Source organism: Diadema setosum, chromosome 3 (assembly GCF_964275005.1).
Source record: "Diadema setosum chromosome 3, eeDiaSeto1, whole genome shotgun sequence".
Lineage (NCBI taxonomy): Eukaryota > Metazoa > Echinodermata > Echinoidea > Diadematoida > Diadematidae > Diadema > Diadema setosum.
In genome coordinates this window covers 11,712,303-11,730,497 of record NC_092687.1, presented here as the reverse complement: position 1 = coordinate 11,730,497, position 18,195 = coordinate 11,712,303, and the positions used below count along the sequence as shown (strand labels likewise).

At 39.0% G+C, this 18,195-nt stretch overlaps 1 protein-coding gene across 1 annotated transcript in view; it reads right to left on the bottom strand.

Moving 5' to 3' along the window:
* LOC140246545 (uncharacterized) overlaps positions 1–18,195 on the bottom strand; it is a 69,313-nt gene that overhangs the window by 48,894 nt on the left and 2,224 nt on the right. The window contains exons 3-14 of the mRNA XM_072325887.1: positions 17,763–18,007; positions 15,363–15,479; positions 14,609–14,692; positions 13,465–13,578; positions 12,673–12,807; positions 11,651–11,831; positions 10,108–10,161; positions 8,736–8,811; positions 7,195–7,243; positions 6,274–6,374; positions 3,836–3,902; positions 2,253–2,301 (exon numbers count right to left, since the gene is read on the bottom strand). Of these exons, the coding sequence (XP_072181988.1) occupies positions 2,253–2,301; positions 3,836–3,902; positions 6,274–6,374; positions 7,195–7,243; positions 8,736–8,811; positions 10,108–10,161; positions 11,651–11,831; positions 12,673–12,807; positions 13,465–13,578; positions 14,609–14,692; positions 15,363–15,479; positions 17,763–18,007 (1,272 nt within the window). The remainder of the gene's footprint in view (positions 1–2,252; positions 2,302–3,835; positions 3,903–6,273; positions 6,375–7,194; positions 7,244–8,735; positions 8,812–10,107; positions 10,162–11,650; positions 11,832–12,672; positions 12,808–13,464; positions 13,579–14,608; positions 14,693–15,362; positions 15,480–17,762; positions 18,008–18,195) is intronic.

Below are 18,195 nucleotides of genomic sequence, written 5' to 3'. Positions count from 1 at the left end.
CTCTGTAATCAGGGCATAAATGGGGGGGGGGGGGGGGATGGAGGATGCATCCCCCAGGGCCAGAGAATACTTGAACAATGATGTATACATGCATACATAATTATGGCAGAAGATTAATCCTAGTCATTCCGCTGTAGATACTGCGTATTTCCTTGGGGAAATCAGTCAATTGCGTGGGGTTTCCCCAAAGTATCTACATTTTCATCAATAACTGAAAAACAAAACAAAAACACAAAATGATATTTTCCAGGAAAATTGGTAGCTAGATAGACTAAAATTCCACAATGAAGGAATTTTTCAAAAGAGTATATTTTCCAGGGGCTTTGGCAAAAAGATAAAATGGTGAATATCTCGGTTGTTTAGAAATGGAGCTGGATGTAGATACTGCGTTTTTCCTTGGGGGGGCAGATTATGCGTATCGTTAGCCCGTTGAGGACGAGTCTCGAGTTTACTCGGGCAGGTGTCTATGGGAAATGCGTGTTGTAGCAAAATCAGTCCGTCCTCGATCGGTTAACGGCCGACTTCAGTCGAGAGGCTTTGGCTGTCTTTGTAGAGTTGCACAAATGTACATAGAGATCAGTGAAGAAGCTGTGCACTATTTTTCACGGGGATTCTTGAAGATATCTGAACCAGGAAAGCCTTCCCACTCCCTGGTATCCCATGCTACTGGGTCATTAGGATATCCTATTAATTCTGATGAGATATTAACTCTTTATGTGCCACGTTCGCACGTCCGACTCAGTCGACGGCGTGCCAACTTCGCATATTCTGCTCAACAAACAAAGCCGCCAAAACCGATCGATAAATCGCTAATCCCGCGGTACAATCAAAGCGTTTCTCGCGCTTTTGTTCCTCTCACATACGGCTTGCATTCTATGTGGCGAATGACTATCAAGCGGTGTTCCCAACTAGATTTTGCATGTACACTTTAAGTTTCTGTCACTATTTTATGTGCAGAAGTCATTCCTTTACAGTAATGTAGCAACTGGTAATTCAAAAGAATAATTGAAAATAGAATTGTTATACATTGTATATGGAAGCAAAGTTTGGCATTCCTCTTTAACTTTGCTATTATGTCCAGCTTAACAGAAATTTGTAGAAGTTACACAGATTGGAAAAACAGAATTCTTTCTCTAAGCATGACTATATTCGTGTCTCAGAATAACGTGGCACACAGGGGGTTTCCACCATGGCAATTAAAGAGTTAAAGGTATAGTTTACCATTAGGAGCAGTGACTTAAAAACTGTTTCTGAGTTAATACATTTGATGTATATGTGTAGGTCAGTTGCACCAGAAAACATCCTATCATATACAAGTTTTGCAACAAAGCCAAAAATATAAGGAGATATCACTATTTATCTGAGTAAACCATAACTGTCGACGGTTTACTCAAGAAACAATTTTATTATAATTATTGTTAACATTTTGTATATTTACCAATACTTAACATTGATTATAACGATTACAATCTTTACATTGGCTGTTCCTAAATTTGTATCCCTGACAAACACTTTAGAACTATTTTGAAGCACTAAAGCTGGGTTTTTGTTTCATTTGCAAATGGTAAATAATGCCTTTAATTGTACTTTATGCTGTGACACCGTCTTTCATGTGGTTGCCCATCACAGACTGCTTGCAATCACATTTTTACACATTGTGTGGAAAAAGCCAACATGTCCTGATGAGACATATCAGGGCAATTACTGTATACGCCATGTATTTCATGAGTCTAAATTTTCGCGAATCGGGAATTCCCGACGATTTCGCGAGTGGTTAAATTCTCGATCATGGAGTCCTGTACTGAACGGTGTATGTACACATGTACGTAACATTCACATCGGGGATCAGAGTCAATATTTTCGCGTGTCTTTAATTTCGCGAACAGCACCTGACTCGCAAAATTCACGAAAATAAAAACCTCGTGAAATATTCGGCGTATACAGTACCCCACAAGGGCAATTACCCCCCACCCCCAGCTATGTACTGGTAAGTGGTAAGGTTAGAGTAAAGATTATGGTTAGGTTTAGGGTTAGGTTTTGAGTTAGGAGTTTGGGTTAGGGTTAGGATAAGGTTCAGGATTAGAAATAGGATTAGGATTAGGATTAGGGCCAGGGAAGGGTCCGGGATAATTGCCCTACACCCCTCCTGAGCAACTTGAAGCGATCTGTGCAGTCCCATTCAGAATAATTCCACTAAATCAATCTTGGTAATCACAAGTTTTTCAGTTTACACAATAAAATGTGTCTCTCACCATGGGTCTTGCCTTGGTATTCATCTAAATCCAGAATAGTAACGAGGCTCTGCAGTGGATGGGGAAAGATGAAAGTGAGCGTGACCAAGAGAGAAAGACAGAGGAGGGAGTGAAAGTAAAAAATCAACTTTATACATGTACACATGTGTATCACCCCTAAATGTAATATCAACGCTAAATGTAATATCGACCCTAAATGTAATTAATAACAACCCTAAATGTACTACATTTTAACGCTAAATGTAATAATCGAGTCAACCCTAAATGTAATACATTTTAACCCTAAATGTAATAGCCGGAGACAACCCTAAATGTAATAGCCGGAGACAACCCTAAATGTAATACATGTCAACCCTAAATGTAATATCGACCCTAAATGTAATACATGTCAACCCTAAATGTAATATCGACCCTAAATGTAATACTTTTTAACCCTAAATGCAAGAGAGAAAGACAGAGGAGCTAAAAAGACAAAATAAAAGATCAACTTTATACATGTACACATGTATGTATGACACTGCGGGTAAATTCATCAATGATATCACTACAGTCGACTTCGTATGAGTCCTCCCCCCAATAATTCTTTCCGTGACCTTCTCATACAGTTTTGATTCTAACAATGCACTCTCATTCATGACCATCGAAATGTTCATTTGTAGCAACACTGTAACATCAATGAAATCATTCTACACTGCCAGCCCTGTAATGTATTCACAAATTAAACATCTCTCGCATTGTTGCATTTTAACCATGTGAAGATGAGTCCCGAGAATACTCGGGCAGGTGTCTATGGGAAATGCGTGTTAAAGCAAAATCAGTCCATCCTCAGTGGGTTAAAGCAAACATAACATTTACCACAAATATATCAGTTCATATTTACCAGTGACTGCTTCGAGTGATTGTCTGAATTATCATGTAAATTTGTGATATACAATGAAAAGAAGTAACTGACTGATAAACTGAGGAGCAAAACTTGCCCTTCTTCAAAACTCTCTCGCTTTTAGGAGTTACTGGTATTAAAGGGGCATTCCGGACGATTTTCATAATTCGACATCATGTAGTACATAAATCAACAGCTCCATATATAGATTCGTGTAATTTATTGTTGCCCTTGAGCAGAGAAACCAATAAAATGAAAATCTTAAAAACAAATTACACTGAACAGTGTTGATGACATCAGAGCCTCACATACTTCAGAAATGTAGCAGTGTAATTCCATTACAATACCCCCTGCTTAACAAGTACAAGACACCTGTGAAGAATCTATGCATGCTTTCTTCTTTTGTTCTGCTTCCTTGCGCCCCAACTCATGCATTCTTATGGTGAGGCTGCCATGTCATCATCCTTGTTCACTGCAATTTGTTATAAATTTTGGAAACATTCTCATTTCTCATCCCAATCACTATGAATTCAGAAACTCTGTACTCGGTTTCACTAATTTATAGTTGTTCAGGTGTAAAAGTATGAAAATCATGTGGAGGTCCCCTTTAAGACAGGTGTTAAAGACACTTTGCATGGTATTGCATGTTTGTACATTCTATGTTTTTGTTTTGTATAGTTTTATTTTCTTTCTTGTTTCTCACCATGGGAGGGTCTTTAGAAGTCATGTGATCATAGAGGGCGACTAGCCTTTCTCCAAGTGGTTTCCATCTGCAGAAAGATCAGAATAAAGCAAGAGAATTTATCACTGGTAGACCCTTACAGAATCAGGGCACTGTAAAGCAAGATTTACTCGTGGCACGATTTGTGTGTGTGTGTGTGTGTGTGTGTGTGTGTGTGTGTGTGTGTGTGTGTGTGTGTGTGTGTGTGTGTGTGAATTGCCACTAGCATTTAATGCATATAGTGGAAACAAGAACTTTTACATGCAATTGAATTTAGCGAATCTTGGCTCCCATGAAATTTGTGAAATTAAAATGCATGCCAAAATTTCTGGTTTTACAGCGTTCCACAGATACCCAATGACTTCTCATGCACCAGCACTACCCATGGTAATAGCAGGACTAACTTTTCTGTGTGCAACATTTGGATGCCTAACTCAGTCGACGGCTTGCCAACTTTGCATATTTTGCTCAAATGCACATCCACACACAAACTGATTTGTTCTGACTACTGGCCATTCGCCATGAAAGTAGCCACAACTTTGTGGGCAAGATTTAAATCATAGTATAGCTTTCTATTTTCTCTACAGTTTTCCTGAACTGCATTTCTGGCATAAATGCATCTATAAAAAGTTACATACATGTAGCTTTGAAAAAACGGAATGTTTTCCAAAAGCGGTCATGTACTGCAGTCTCAGAATTATGAGACAAACCGGAAGTTTACGCTAGTACACAATTCTAAGAGAAATTACAAGTCCCCACCTTTTATCAGGATCAATTTGTCTTGCATTATTTTTATATAGTGTATATCTCATGCATTTCTAACCCCATTTTCATCTGTAAAACTTTTATTTTCTCTTAGAATTGTATTGCTCTTAAACATTTCATGTGTAAATGGTTTCCAATTACACTGTATCTCCCTAAATGTTAAAATCTGAATTCCCATCTCAACCAGAACCACACCATCCCTTTAATACCATGTGCATGTTTGCAGATTCTGAGTCTCCAGTTTACATGGGAGTCCAGGCGGGAGACTCTCCTGTTTAAAGGGATCATATACTTTTGGTTGAGACCAACTTCAGGTTCCTCTATGTTTGGGTGAGATAATGAGAAACCTCTTGTGAAATATGAAAGAGCACATAATTAAACTAGAAACGTCGCTATGGCGAATGGTATGCCTCCGCCATAATGCATGATTCTCCTAATAGGTCTAGATAGTACATGTGGACAATGTGTGATTACATTTTCACAAAATTGGCAAAATATTAAAATGACAAGTTTGTCACAAATGTGTTGAATGTTCACCTTCCTTGACCTAGGTTTAATTGGATGAATAGGAGAGCATGTATTTGGGGATTTAAGGACTTTAACTTGACTTTGACCCATTCATACATTTATGCATTAATTATCAAGGTACCGGTATGGAGAAAAAGTGCAATTTCTGTATTGAATAGTAAATTGTTACCATTTTCATCTGGCCTTTGACCCTAAAATTCATAAGATAATCACTTTGAAATCGCCTTCACAGACTACTGTGCTAGAATTATTCTCGGACCGAGAATAAATGCAATTATCATAGATATCTTCATAGTTAATGTGTTACTTTCATTATTTTTGCATTCTTGTTTGTTTTGTCATCCATCTGAGCATAATTAGACTGGTCAGGCAGTTCAGTTTTAGAATTTTTTAAATCGATCAAACACAATGTTAATCAGTGGCTTTAAACTGAAGTTTATGGGTCTAACATCTGTAATATTATAAAAATATTTTATTTTTGTCATATCATAAGGACCTTTGTGACCTTTGACCTTTGACCCCAAAATACCAGTGAATATTTGTCTTGTCATACTCTACCCTCACACCAAGTTAAACTTTCATGTCTCATAGTATGTAAAATACTGTACCAAAAGTTGTTTTTTTTTCCCACAAAATAACCTGTGACATTTGACCTTTGACCCCGTGACCCTAAAATCCAAACAAACTATTATTCCCCCAGGACATACCCTCATACCAAGTTTGATGTAAAACCACCACACGGTTCTTGAGATATAGACAAAAACAAAACGGGACGGACGGACGACCTGAAAACATAATGCCTCTGGCCACTTCGTTGGCGGAGGCATAAAAAAAAAATTCAACGTTTCTTTGATGAAAATCGGTTTTGAAATGGATGAGATATCCAAAACAAAGCGATCCTAATAAAAGGTGGGACAGTTTGGATGGCTCAGCCATTCCAAAACCGATTTTCATCAAATAAACTTTGAATTCCTCCTAGGATGGCACGCTCTCAACTATTTCATAAGTGGTTTCTTGGTATCTGGCAAAACGTTAAAGCCCAATCCTAATATCCACCAATACTATACCATCCCTTTAAAGAGATGCTGGGGGTTGGATTCTCTGGAAGTGATGAGATCAAAGCTTACTTGTACTCGGTGAGTTTCTGCAGGAACTTGATCCGAGGGAGCGGCGGGTCTTTCGCCAGTCGCTGTCTCTCTCTCCTCAATGACAGTGCCTCCTCCACAACCTGCACAGTTGGAGTTTAATCAGTTGAAATGATTTTCCTCATCACCAGTGTATTATCTCTCTGTAAAATATCATCAAGACTACCAAGAGAACTGTTTACATAAACAGGAAATGAGGGCTAGAAATATGAGAAATCCTGCCTCACCCACTAAAAGAAAAAATAAATCATTACAAACGATCAAATGATATCAATGAAACTGAACGAATAGAATTCATACAGAGATTGATAAATCCATGCAAACATTTTAGATGATGAATAAAAGAAGGATCCATGCATATGGGTGAATAAATAAAGGAACAAAACCACCAAAAAGAAATGACAGACACTAAAAAATGATATATTCACTTCTTGGTTTTCAAAATGATTACTCGAGAAGGATTTCTGAGAAAACATAGACAAAAGATCTACCATAGGATATATCTTTATAACGTACGTCAAGTTGAAATACTGAGATTGGTGTCCAATATGGTCCTTCCACACCACACATAAAAGCCTGCCCACACACAGATACAACATGTGGAATATATCAATATGTAATTCTACCACATACACTTCATACATTTCATATCATACTCCAGATGTGACATGTTGTATGCTCCACATAATTCAATGCTTCATATATTTCATACACTTATGAGATATTTCATATGCTCCATATGATTCAACACTTTGTATTTTCTTACATTCAATACTGGACTTCATATATTTCACATACTTCAAATATTTCATATGCTCCATATATTTCGATGTTTCAGATATTTCATGTTTTCATATACTTCATATGTTTCATAATATATTTTATATATCTGTGACATATCACCTGCTTTGACTTCTCCCTGGGAGCTTCTGAGTAGAACACAGCATCATCACTGGAGAGAGAGAGATATGGTGTCAGAGAGAGAGAGATAGAGAGGGAGAAGAAGATAAAGAAGAGACAGATAGATATATAGAGAGAGGGAAAAGGAAAGAAAGAGAGTAAGCATATCAATTATGGTCGTTTATAGATTTCAAAGTTTGTAAGACAGCACTTACTTGTTCATTACAGGTAACTGACTACGAGATAATTATATTTTAACATAAGTCCAAATCCTGAGAATATAAAGTATATTTCAAAAAATTCCATGGTGACCAGATCTTGTGACTGAGTTACAGATCAATACAAAATAATTTTTTTTTTCCGTCTGTGGCTTAGTAAATTAAATAATAATAATAAGATGAAGAAGAATAATAATTTGGTAGTGATCATGTTCAATGAATTTGAAGTCTTGTGCGAATTATTTGAAGACTACCCTGCATGTACCTGCTAAAATTGCTACCGACAGTAAACTTCATAGCTCAGGCTGCCGTCATTGTGCTTTGAGTGCCCATTGGCACGAAGGCTGGAGTGGTTTCTTTGGCGATTGGTACGGATGTCTGGAAACTACATGTAGCTGCCATGAAGCAGAGACTACCAGGGATACGCCATATCTCTAGCGAGTCCAAGTCTAATATGAATCGAGAATCCCAGATCGTGGATTACCAGTAGTGAATGGAGAAATGTACAGGTGTGCATGTCATGATCTGGCAAATCACAAACTTGAAATGCATGCATTCCAAACATGGGATCGTGAGAATTTTTAAAGAGTTTGATAAAGTTTAACCCTAGAGGGGCTGGGCTTTTTTGGCTATGCTCAGACCGGGGAGGGGAATGGATTCCGCCCCCCCCCCCCCCATGGTGCGATCGCGATGAAATTTTGCATGCGTTAGACCCACGTCATAATCTTCAAGATTGTGTCATAAGATTTTTTTAAACAATTAATTTCTAATTTTAATCAATCAATTATGCAAATTATGCTCAATATCATATTTTAGCCTAATTACAAGCATTGAGAGTCTAATGTTTGATCTGTGTATCTGTTTTAGCATCTTCAACAATTGTACATCACAAAAAGTTCCAAAACTCATTTCAATTCTTATGTATTTTATTGTTTTCAGAATTTCTTATGTATTTCTTTGTTTTTCAACTTTTGTTTTTTTCTTTGTTTTTTATTGGAAATTGTCACTGACCATTTTTCTACCATAATTAGCACAAAATTCATAAATGAAAGTGATTAATTGTAAAAATAATCAGGTTTTTATGACCTTCATGACAGAGCAGTGTTTTTCATAGGAAATGTACATAAAATCACAAAATTGTGCCCGTTTTGGGGCGACATTCCGTTACAAAAATGGGCGTGGCTTCGCAAAGTATGCGCGGACGTTGCAAATTTGGTCTGAAAAGTTGCGCGAGACTTGAACAAATAAAGTTAAGAAGCCTCGCGACGAGGCCTTCTCGCGTTACAGAATTATAGGGTTAAGCACTACATAATTTGCCATTCTCACCAATGTTTGAAAAGGTCCAGGCAATCTCTTCTCAGACATGGCTGCTCAGAGTAAATCTGGTCCCGAAGTGCTAAACCTTTGTAGACACAAAAAACAGGAAATATTATGAAGACAAGGCTTATTAGATGACGTATTTTGGCATTTTGCAGCTTTAAACAGAGCTTTACTTGACAATATGGCATAAGTTCAACAAAACAAGACTTATAGATACATCTACCACGTTGCCAAATGTAATCAGTGAAATTTGGAACTGTTGCAATTATTGTTCACAAATTTCAGATATGAGCCAGTTCACAATTCCACTTTGCACATGAGCCTAAAAGGTCATTTGTATAATCAGGCTTGTTGGTTTTTAAATTCACTGGTATAAGCATCCGTGATGTGATGATTATTCATGGAATCCATATTGATGATACTTGCCAGCACATCGCTTAACAGCAGCAAGCCTTGTAACTGGCAATATAAAAATAGACAAGGTTCTTAATGCATTCACTACAAAACAATGAAATGGATGCCTGCTAAAGTGTCCATTGACACACCACTCTAGTCACCTGATCTACATACAAGCCATTTGTTCACTCTTCGTTTGAATATGAGTCCCATGAGTTGTTACATAGGCAAGCTTACATGTATTATGCTGTTTTGAAATCGAGTGAAGAGCCTACAAACAAACCAACTGGGAAAGTAAAAGAAAGGTCATTTGTACCAATGTGCATAATAATGCACTAATTGGGAACTGGCTTTAATACTGAGACAGGGAAATTTAAATTCATCACCACGAACAAAAATAATTGTAGTCAAGACCAACTGACACCAAAAATACAATCCTCATGACAATTATCCTCCATTTGGTTTCTGTGTGGATTTCTTTGACATATTTAGGGTGCAACGGAGCAAGAAATTAGCTTAACGGGATGGCACATTATTGGTGGAGATGAGAATTGAGCTTTTAACTTTTTGCAAAGATACCAAGGAAACACTTATGAAATAGTACAGAGCATACCATTCTAAGAGGAATTCAAAGTTTATTTGATGAAAAGCGGGTTTGGAATGACTGAAACATCCAAAAACAAAGTAAAACAAAGCGATCATAAAAAAAGTGTGGGTCCCACACTTTATAAGAATTGCTCTGTTTTGAATATCTCAGCCATTTCAAAACCAATTGTCATCAAAATAAACGTTGAATTCCTCATGGAATTACATGCTCTTTCATATTTCATAAGAGGCTTCATATTATCTCAACAAAAAAAAAAAAAAATGTTAGAAATCTAAAATCAGGTCTCAACCAAAACTATACGATCCCTTTAAGCAGTCTGCTGCCCTATGTACTTTGTGTTGGAATAATTATGCTGTTGCATTTATGTGGGCTTACCTTTCATGTAGTACCTGTCTCTCTCAAGAGCCTGGGCAATATAATACAGGCAAGCTGAATGGTAGTGAGAAGGTTAAAACAAAAGAAGAGTAAGAAAAGGGAGCTAAGACAGGTTAACCCTTACTGTTCTTTGTCGCCAATCTGTATGGCACACATGAGTGCTTTCCCTCTGACTGGCAAAGGTGTCTAGAAACTCATCATCAATATATGATGACATAAATGGTATCCCGGGGTACCAAATAAAAATCAGCCATTTTGTTGAATTATTTATTTTTTTTAAAAAGGTTGTACCCTGGGTGCCAAAAAGAGGAAATTATTTTGGTGCTGGAGCTAGCGCGCGCTAGCCACTGCACTGCACTACACTAAAGCACACGCTAGTGGTATCGCAGCTTTCATGCACGCATAGTATAACATGCAGTGGCATGGGAAGGACTATGTACACGCACACAGTGCATGCATTTTTCTCTGACTGTTCTCGAATGGACGTGAGGTGGCGCTACACAACGCGGTAACCCGGGGTACTACGGTACCCCGGGGTAACGCGTGGTGCATCATATAGAGATTGCCTAATCTTACTAATCCCCATTGAGTCATCACAGCCTTTATGTTGGACTTAGACACATTGCTACACCTGAGTGGGCTTCCTAAACTTCATACCTAGCTGAAGTTTTGATGGATTACTAAAATGAAAAAGCCTGGCATGTAGATAAGTGCCTGCGCATATAACAGGCTAAAACAGTGTAATACCAAATTAGACAGCACACATCTGAGTAATCCTCTATAGAATCCTGTTGTTTCTGGGAGCCGGAGTGGTTTTGCATTTGCAGATGAAGTCTGTCATCCACAAATGGTCTTTATGCCCCAAAAGCATTTATTAGGCATAGGAACAAAACTGTCTGACTGGAATTCAAATTCATTCTGCCAAAACTTGGCTGCACTGAAAGTTACTGTATATGAACCCACGTGGGATGTCATCCAAACTACTTTCATTCGCTGATAGCAATCTGTCTGGATTGTTTGAAAAATCTATGGTATAATATTGAATGTTATCTGACAAGTATAACTTGGACTAACATGGTTGTTAACATATCAAAGAGGTTATGTGCACACTTATCATAATCATTGTTACTACTTTTCATCGTATTTGAATACATTATGTAATATGGGTTTGATTAACTATAGCTGTGTATACTCAATGTCAAGAATATGTGACCTGCTACAACAAAAGGATCCTTAAGTCGCTGACGGGTGAGCCGAGCATGGCCCAGAAAATGCTATTTTCAGGCCTTTCCTTTGATCATTTAGCTTCGAAATTTCGGCAGATGATAGAAGATACATTAGACTACAAGATTATGTTCAAACAGAAATCCAAATGTTTTGACAGATTTTGGTGATCTGACTTCAAACTCGATTTTCTCGGCTCACCCGTCAGCGACTTTAGGATCCTTTTGTTGTAGCGGGTCACATATTACAAATGAATTCCTGAAAACCTGAGCAGAAATGAATTGTGTAAAAGGAAAAGCATGCCTTTGAGAAAACTTACTGACATAGTCATTGATGGCGTAGAGGATGGTACAGAGGTTGTCCAGGCAGGGCCAGTGGTGTTTGGAGCAGCGGAGACCCTGCTCAAAGGCCACCCGGGCTAGTGCCAGCTGGTACAGCTTCACCGCGGCGCTGCCAATCTTGTACCACAGTGTCACGTCAGTGCCGTCCAGAGTCACCGCCTGGAGCCATGATAAAGGAATGGGGGAACCACAAAAACAGACCACAACAATGAGCCTGCAATCTCTGGTACCCAGCTAGTCGAAGCCTAGTGTAGTTCAAAGACCCCAAGATGCTGTCAGCACTGGCAAATCATGAACAAAGGAAGCTTAATTTGAGGGCTTCAGCTCAAGTCAAGGTCATTTTGAGCACTGCAAATGTTGTCATTATTCATGAACCCGTAGTAAAACACACCAGTCCTACTGAAAAAAATTAGCACAGAATCACACAGCTGGTAATGCTTGGTCAGCATTCAAGCTGTTTCACGCTCAACCACTTGAAAAACTGTGAACATTCAACTACGAAAGGAGCTGATATCTAACCATGACATTGCATAATGTAATAAAACTTTCCTAATCTACCACTGTATTTGTGTGCATTTACGCAGTCATATACATATGTACAACACAAAGATAAACTATGCAATGTGAAATGGATTCCACAAGTTTGAGTTATTCCTTTGAGGGGCAGTCCGTAACCAGGACAAAGAAAAAAGAAAAAGAAAAAAGGCAGATTCTCAACTAAACAATTTCTGACTCCAGAATATATGGGCTATACAGGGGGTTGACACTTCCATTTCTTCTCTGGTGGCCCATTCGGGCCATTAAAATCTTTAAATTTGACATTTTGGTGGCCCAAAATAAAAAAAAAGAAAGAACTATAATAATCCATTTCAAATTTACAATACAGTTGCCTGGTTGGTCCACCACAAGAAAACTTCCTTGAAAATTTGGTGGCCCGACATCAATTTTCAGTGGTCCCGGGCCACTGCTAATATCAAGCCTTGGTTATACCATGGCTTACCTCCAGGTAGTTCTCCATGGCTGTGTTCAGGTCGCCCCTGTCCGATGCCAGGTTGCCGACGTTCTTGTAGGTGGAGTATTTGAGCGTAATGGCGGTGCTGGTCACCCCGCGCCGGTCCCCCTCTGGCGCCTTGACCTTTGGTCAAACAAAAGCAAAATAAGAACAGCAGTCAAACAATCATTCAAATACAGAGAGTCTTGGCAATTCTCAGTATCTGCACAGAAAACTTCTGCAAACATTGAAGAGCCCTGTCACAGATGCATTGTGGGATTCCTCGGTGCCCTTGTCACTTCTGGTTGTCTAAAAGAGCATCGCAGTTCCCATGCGATTCAGTGGAGTTATTTGTCTGCTTTTCCGATGTTTCTCCTTTTTTCTTGGCTATAATTCAGCTTTAAAATTGTTTAGAAAGTTTCTAAATTTTACGGATTTGTTATCACTAGAGTTATGGTTCACTACTGCAAGGCTTCAATGTGCTGGTCACAAGATGGAAAGTGAAGAAATCTTCAACAAAAAATACCCCTGGAAAAAGACAGAACATGACCTGAGCGCACATATGCAGCCAAAACCGGGGGAAAGATTGTCCCCCGAGCTATCCCACAATGTATCTAAAACGCTGCTCTGCGCACGGCACCTAGGTATTGGTAATACCGAGAATTGTTTATTTGACGAGATTATCATATAACATACACGGTAGATGCACAAATATTTGATGTCTTTAATGTGAATGGTGAAGTAAATGACATACACACACACACACAAATTTTGAGACTGCGAGATGACCACGCATCATACCTTGGCGAGAAATCGCGTCTGCAGCAGATCGCGGTACGTCTCCCCTGCCTTGTCCACCTGGCCGCTCCTCTGGTACTCTAGCGCCCTCTTGTACAGCGAAAATGCCTCCTCTTCCTACCGTTTCACACATACACACAAGACGACAATGAGGGAGAGAGAGAGAGAGAACATGGATGGAGAGACACAGATTACTGTAAAACGAGGAATGTTCGCGTGCATTTTAATTTTGTGAATTTCGCGAGAGCCAAGATTCGCAAATCAAAATGCATGCAAAAGTTCTTTTCTACACTATATGCATCAAATGCTATAGGCAACTCGCGAAGATTTCATGCCGCAAAAAAAAAGGCCGTCGGCTCCAATTCGCGAAAATTTCATGCCGCAAAATATTGTGTTTTACAGTGTAAGAATGTGGGTGTGAGGGGAAGGACAAAGAGAAGCATCATTCTTCTGATGAAAATAAATTATTTCTGCTGCCTGCCAATCATAAAACAGTTTGCACACTTATTTCATCCACAAACATACAATAGGCTGAACGTCTTACTTAGAGATTTATTTTGGCACATCTCTGTTGTAAGCCTACGCTTGTGGAAAACTCTGAACATTATAAACCCGTTGAGGATGAGTCCCGAGTATACTCGGGCAGGTGTCTATGGGAAATGCGTGTTGTAGCAAAATCACTCCGTCCTCAGCAGGTTAAGGAGTCAACCTATAAGGAACTTCAGAGGATTCGCATGTTTCCACAAGACGACAATATTGCTTGCAACCACAAATGCACAATTGAGATGAAATAATGATGTTACCACATTATAACTCTCTAAATTGATTGGAAACACACATTTAGAAAAAAAAAAATACAAGGAATTGGCAATTTGAGAAAGAAAGAGGAACTTAATCTTCTAAAATGTGCGGCCAATTCATAAAAATCAATTAAGTAAATAACAGGGCTTTTGAAATTATGGAGCTGAAGCAAAAAATAATGTATGAATAACAAAAACCTCAAATATCAAGCAGAACAGTATTTGCTCTTCCATAATGAAATACCAACTATACACAGTAAGAAATATTATGGCAAGATACAGCACCAAACCATTTGATTGTAGCTTCTGGGATTCAACGGCTTGAAGGAGATTAAAAAATAACAGACCTGCGCCTCTTTGGTGAGTTCCATCTCAGACTCTTCATCGCTATCGGCCTCTTCACTGCTCTCGTTTAATGCAGCAATCACGGCCTGAAACAAATACAAACTGGTGTCAACTCTCGTCGTTATAAAATACTTTGCTTAAACCATTCTTGATGATCATAGCGACAATGAGAACAAAAGACCAGAACAAACGGAGGAAAATACCACAAGATCATGACAAAATATCGTCTCAAATCTGTCAAACCTGTTAATCTGTCATATCTATGAATCTGCCAAATCTATGAATCTGTTTAATCTAGGTTTCCAAGTCTGGTGTAAAACATTACCCGGTAACTCTGAACACATCAGAGTCAGAAAGAGTTTTTAGTGTCGCCCTGCAATTCATCTGGTCTACACACATCCAAGACCCCCCCCCCCCCCCATGAAAAAAAAAAAGAGCATGACAATCGTAAAACAAACAAACAAACACACAAACAAACAAACAAAACAGTTTTAGGGAGTCTTTTAAGGCAGACAATGAATTCTACTCATAGAGAGACAGAGCATCAATTTTGTCTTGTACAAACAACATACAAGCATACAGCTAAAACACAGAAAAAAAAATCAAAACAAAACAGGACGTCCATATAACTCCCGAACCCCACTTTTGGGCTAATTCTTGTGCTGTGTTTTGCTTTTTGTGGCTTTGATTTTTGTTCTTGCTTTGTTTTGTTGTGTGGTTTTCTTGTTAAGGTGCCAAGTCATTCGGGATAGTTACCATGGAAGATGAGGGCTTCTTTGTCTTGGGTTTGGCCGACTTCTCCGTGTGCATTTCAGTTCGTTGGTAGGATGACGGCCGACTGACGTACACGACTTTCCGCTTCCTCATGATGTTCTTGGGAGAGAAGATAAACAGTCAACAAAATGCTTCGTGTCAACTATGATTTTCACTTAATACACCAGGCAGTGAGGTAAAAAGAAGGAGAGCAAATGGCATACATTGCTCATCATTTGATATTGCTTTGCATTTTGTTTAATGAGTAGCTCTGTGTAGAGCAGACATGTCTGAGAAGTACATTGATATTCAAGCATACTAACTATAAAAACTGTTATTTTCGTGAGGGATTAGTTTTCACAACTTTTGTGAATCACTGTTGGGCTGTAAATTTAACAACATGCAAAAATATTGCGAATGGATGGGCGTGAGTGCATTTGCGATGGCCTCAGTGTCAAATCGCGAGAACATCATCTCGCAAAAATGTCTGTGACCTCCTCATTCATAAAATATCTGTACGTGAAAATAACAGTTTTTTTAAAGTAATCATTTTGCCAATTGTGCTATACAATAAAGACACAGTATTAGTGTGGGGATTAGGGTTAGAAATAGGTTTAGGGATATATTTTGGTTAGGGTTTGGACTAAATTCAGGATTAGGATTAGGATCAGGGTAAGGGTCTGGAGTAAATTGTCCAGAGGGTAATAGTCCCAGAACCGTCAATGCCATGGTACTGTAAATGTTATAAGCTTGAGTCCAGAGGAGATGGTGGTAGTGAACAGCACATGCATGGTTTGTGTGGCACCAGGGCATGAAAAATCCTGCATCACCACCTATAATAGGAGGAGCCGAAAATTCAAATTAATTTCTCAAGCACCATGGGATGTATCTCCTCTGCAATAATTCTTCGTCCACTTGGATTTGCACAGGAATTCATGGGTACATTAATTTGCATATATGCATATGTGACCCGCTACAACAGAAGGATCCGAAAGTCGGGGGAGGACAATTTTCTGAAAATAGCATATTTATTCCCTTACTCTTCTACTATAATTTCATATATAGCACAATGATGATTTTATTAGCGCATGTCAAGTGACTGAGGAAATCAGAGCTTTGAGAAAAATGCCTTCAAAGTTTTCCTTCCAATGCTACATGTATCATGATCAAGGGGCGACGCTTTTCACCGTTTGACAATAGAAGGTATGCTCCTAGCGACCTCTGCGATGTTCATTCAAGCTTTAAATGGAGCCAGCAGTCTATGCACGACCAATCAGTAATCAGGATGCCACGCACTGGCCAATAAGATCACTCCCTCGTTGCTAGGGGCGGAGTCTAGCTGTGGCACTACATTCAAATCTTCGGACACCTTTCTGTTACTTTAAAAGTCAGAAAATCATGGCCCAGAAAAATGCCGATTTCTTTCCTTTCCTTTGATCATACCCATAGCTTCAAAATTTTAGTAGATGATAGACAAAACATTAGACTACAAACTTATGCCGAAAACAGAAATCTGATTGTCTTGACCAATTATGATGATGTGACTTCAAACTCGATTTTCTCGGCTCAGCCATCAGCGACTTTAGGATCCTTTTGTTGTAGTGGGTCACATGTTCATGACAGTAAGAGTAAGAAGCATGGGAGAAAGTGGAGGAGAATGAGAAGGAGGAGCACAAGAGGTAGGATAATGTAACAAGATGAGGACATACACACTGGACAGCAAAAGAAAGTACCCACTTCTGTCAAAGGCTGCACACAAAAATTCACCACTTAGAAATAAACAATTTTTGTACGCAGGTATGCTGCAATATCCATTAGCAATCACATACCCAATAGCAAGTGATTTTCTTTATTACAAAGAAAAAATGCCATGCACAGCATCTTGGTCACTGAATCAAAAGTCGCAAAATGTAACAGAATGAGCCTTACAAGCCCAGCAAGACGTGGCATAATTTTCCTGATGGAAGCTTGCTTACACCAGAGTAAAGTAATGTCCAGTCTAAAGAGCTAACTGATTTTATTCTGAGAAGTAGCATAATCAGGAAGGATAGCATCCCTAAATACAGAATACACTCATTAACATCATTTTGACAAAACAGGCATTCACTTTGACATATTGGTTGTTTAAAATGTTATCCATTCAGTGGCCATTTTTGCATGGTGGAAAGTGCTGTTGCGTGGGATTTTTTATTCAATGACCAAGATGCTGTGCATGTCAAGTTCTTCTTTGTTATGAAGACATTCACTTGCTTATGTGCATGTGATAAGTAAGGGGCATTGTAGCACACCTGTGTACAAAAACTGTATATTTCTAGGGGGTGAATTTTTGTGTGCGGCCTTTGACAGAAGTGGGTACTTTCTTTTGCTGTCCAGTGTGTTTCCCCACAAGAGAATGCCTCAAACCTTTTCGAAACTCTTCAGTAGTTTCTTCTCCCGGCTTTTGTGAATTTTTGCCATTCTCTCCCTGGCAGCTGCGTCATCGTCGTCATTGTCGCCATCATCCTCAGCATCGTCATCATCATCATCGTCGTCATCATCATCTTCATCGCCATCATCATCGCCGTTATCGTCATTGGAAGATGATGAAGAGGAGGAGGAGGATTCTATGACTGGTCGTCGTCGCTTGGGAATAGCATAGTCTTCGGTTGCTACATCGAAACATACATACCCACAAATACATGTCACGGCACCGAGTCTCATTGTGACAACAATTGACAGTATATTGGATAATCTCAGTCAAAACATACAGTCTGTCATAGTACAGTCAAACCTGGCAAGTAGCGACCACCTGTCTACAGTGGTCATTTGCCCTATAAGGCCACTACAAACAATTCCC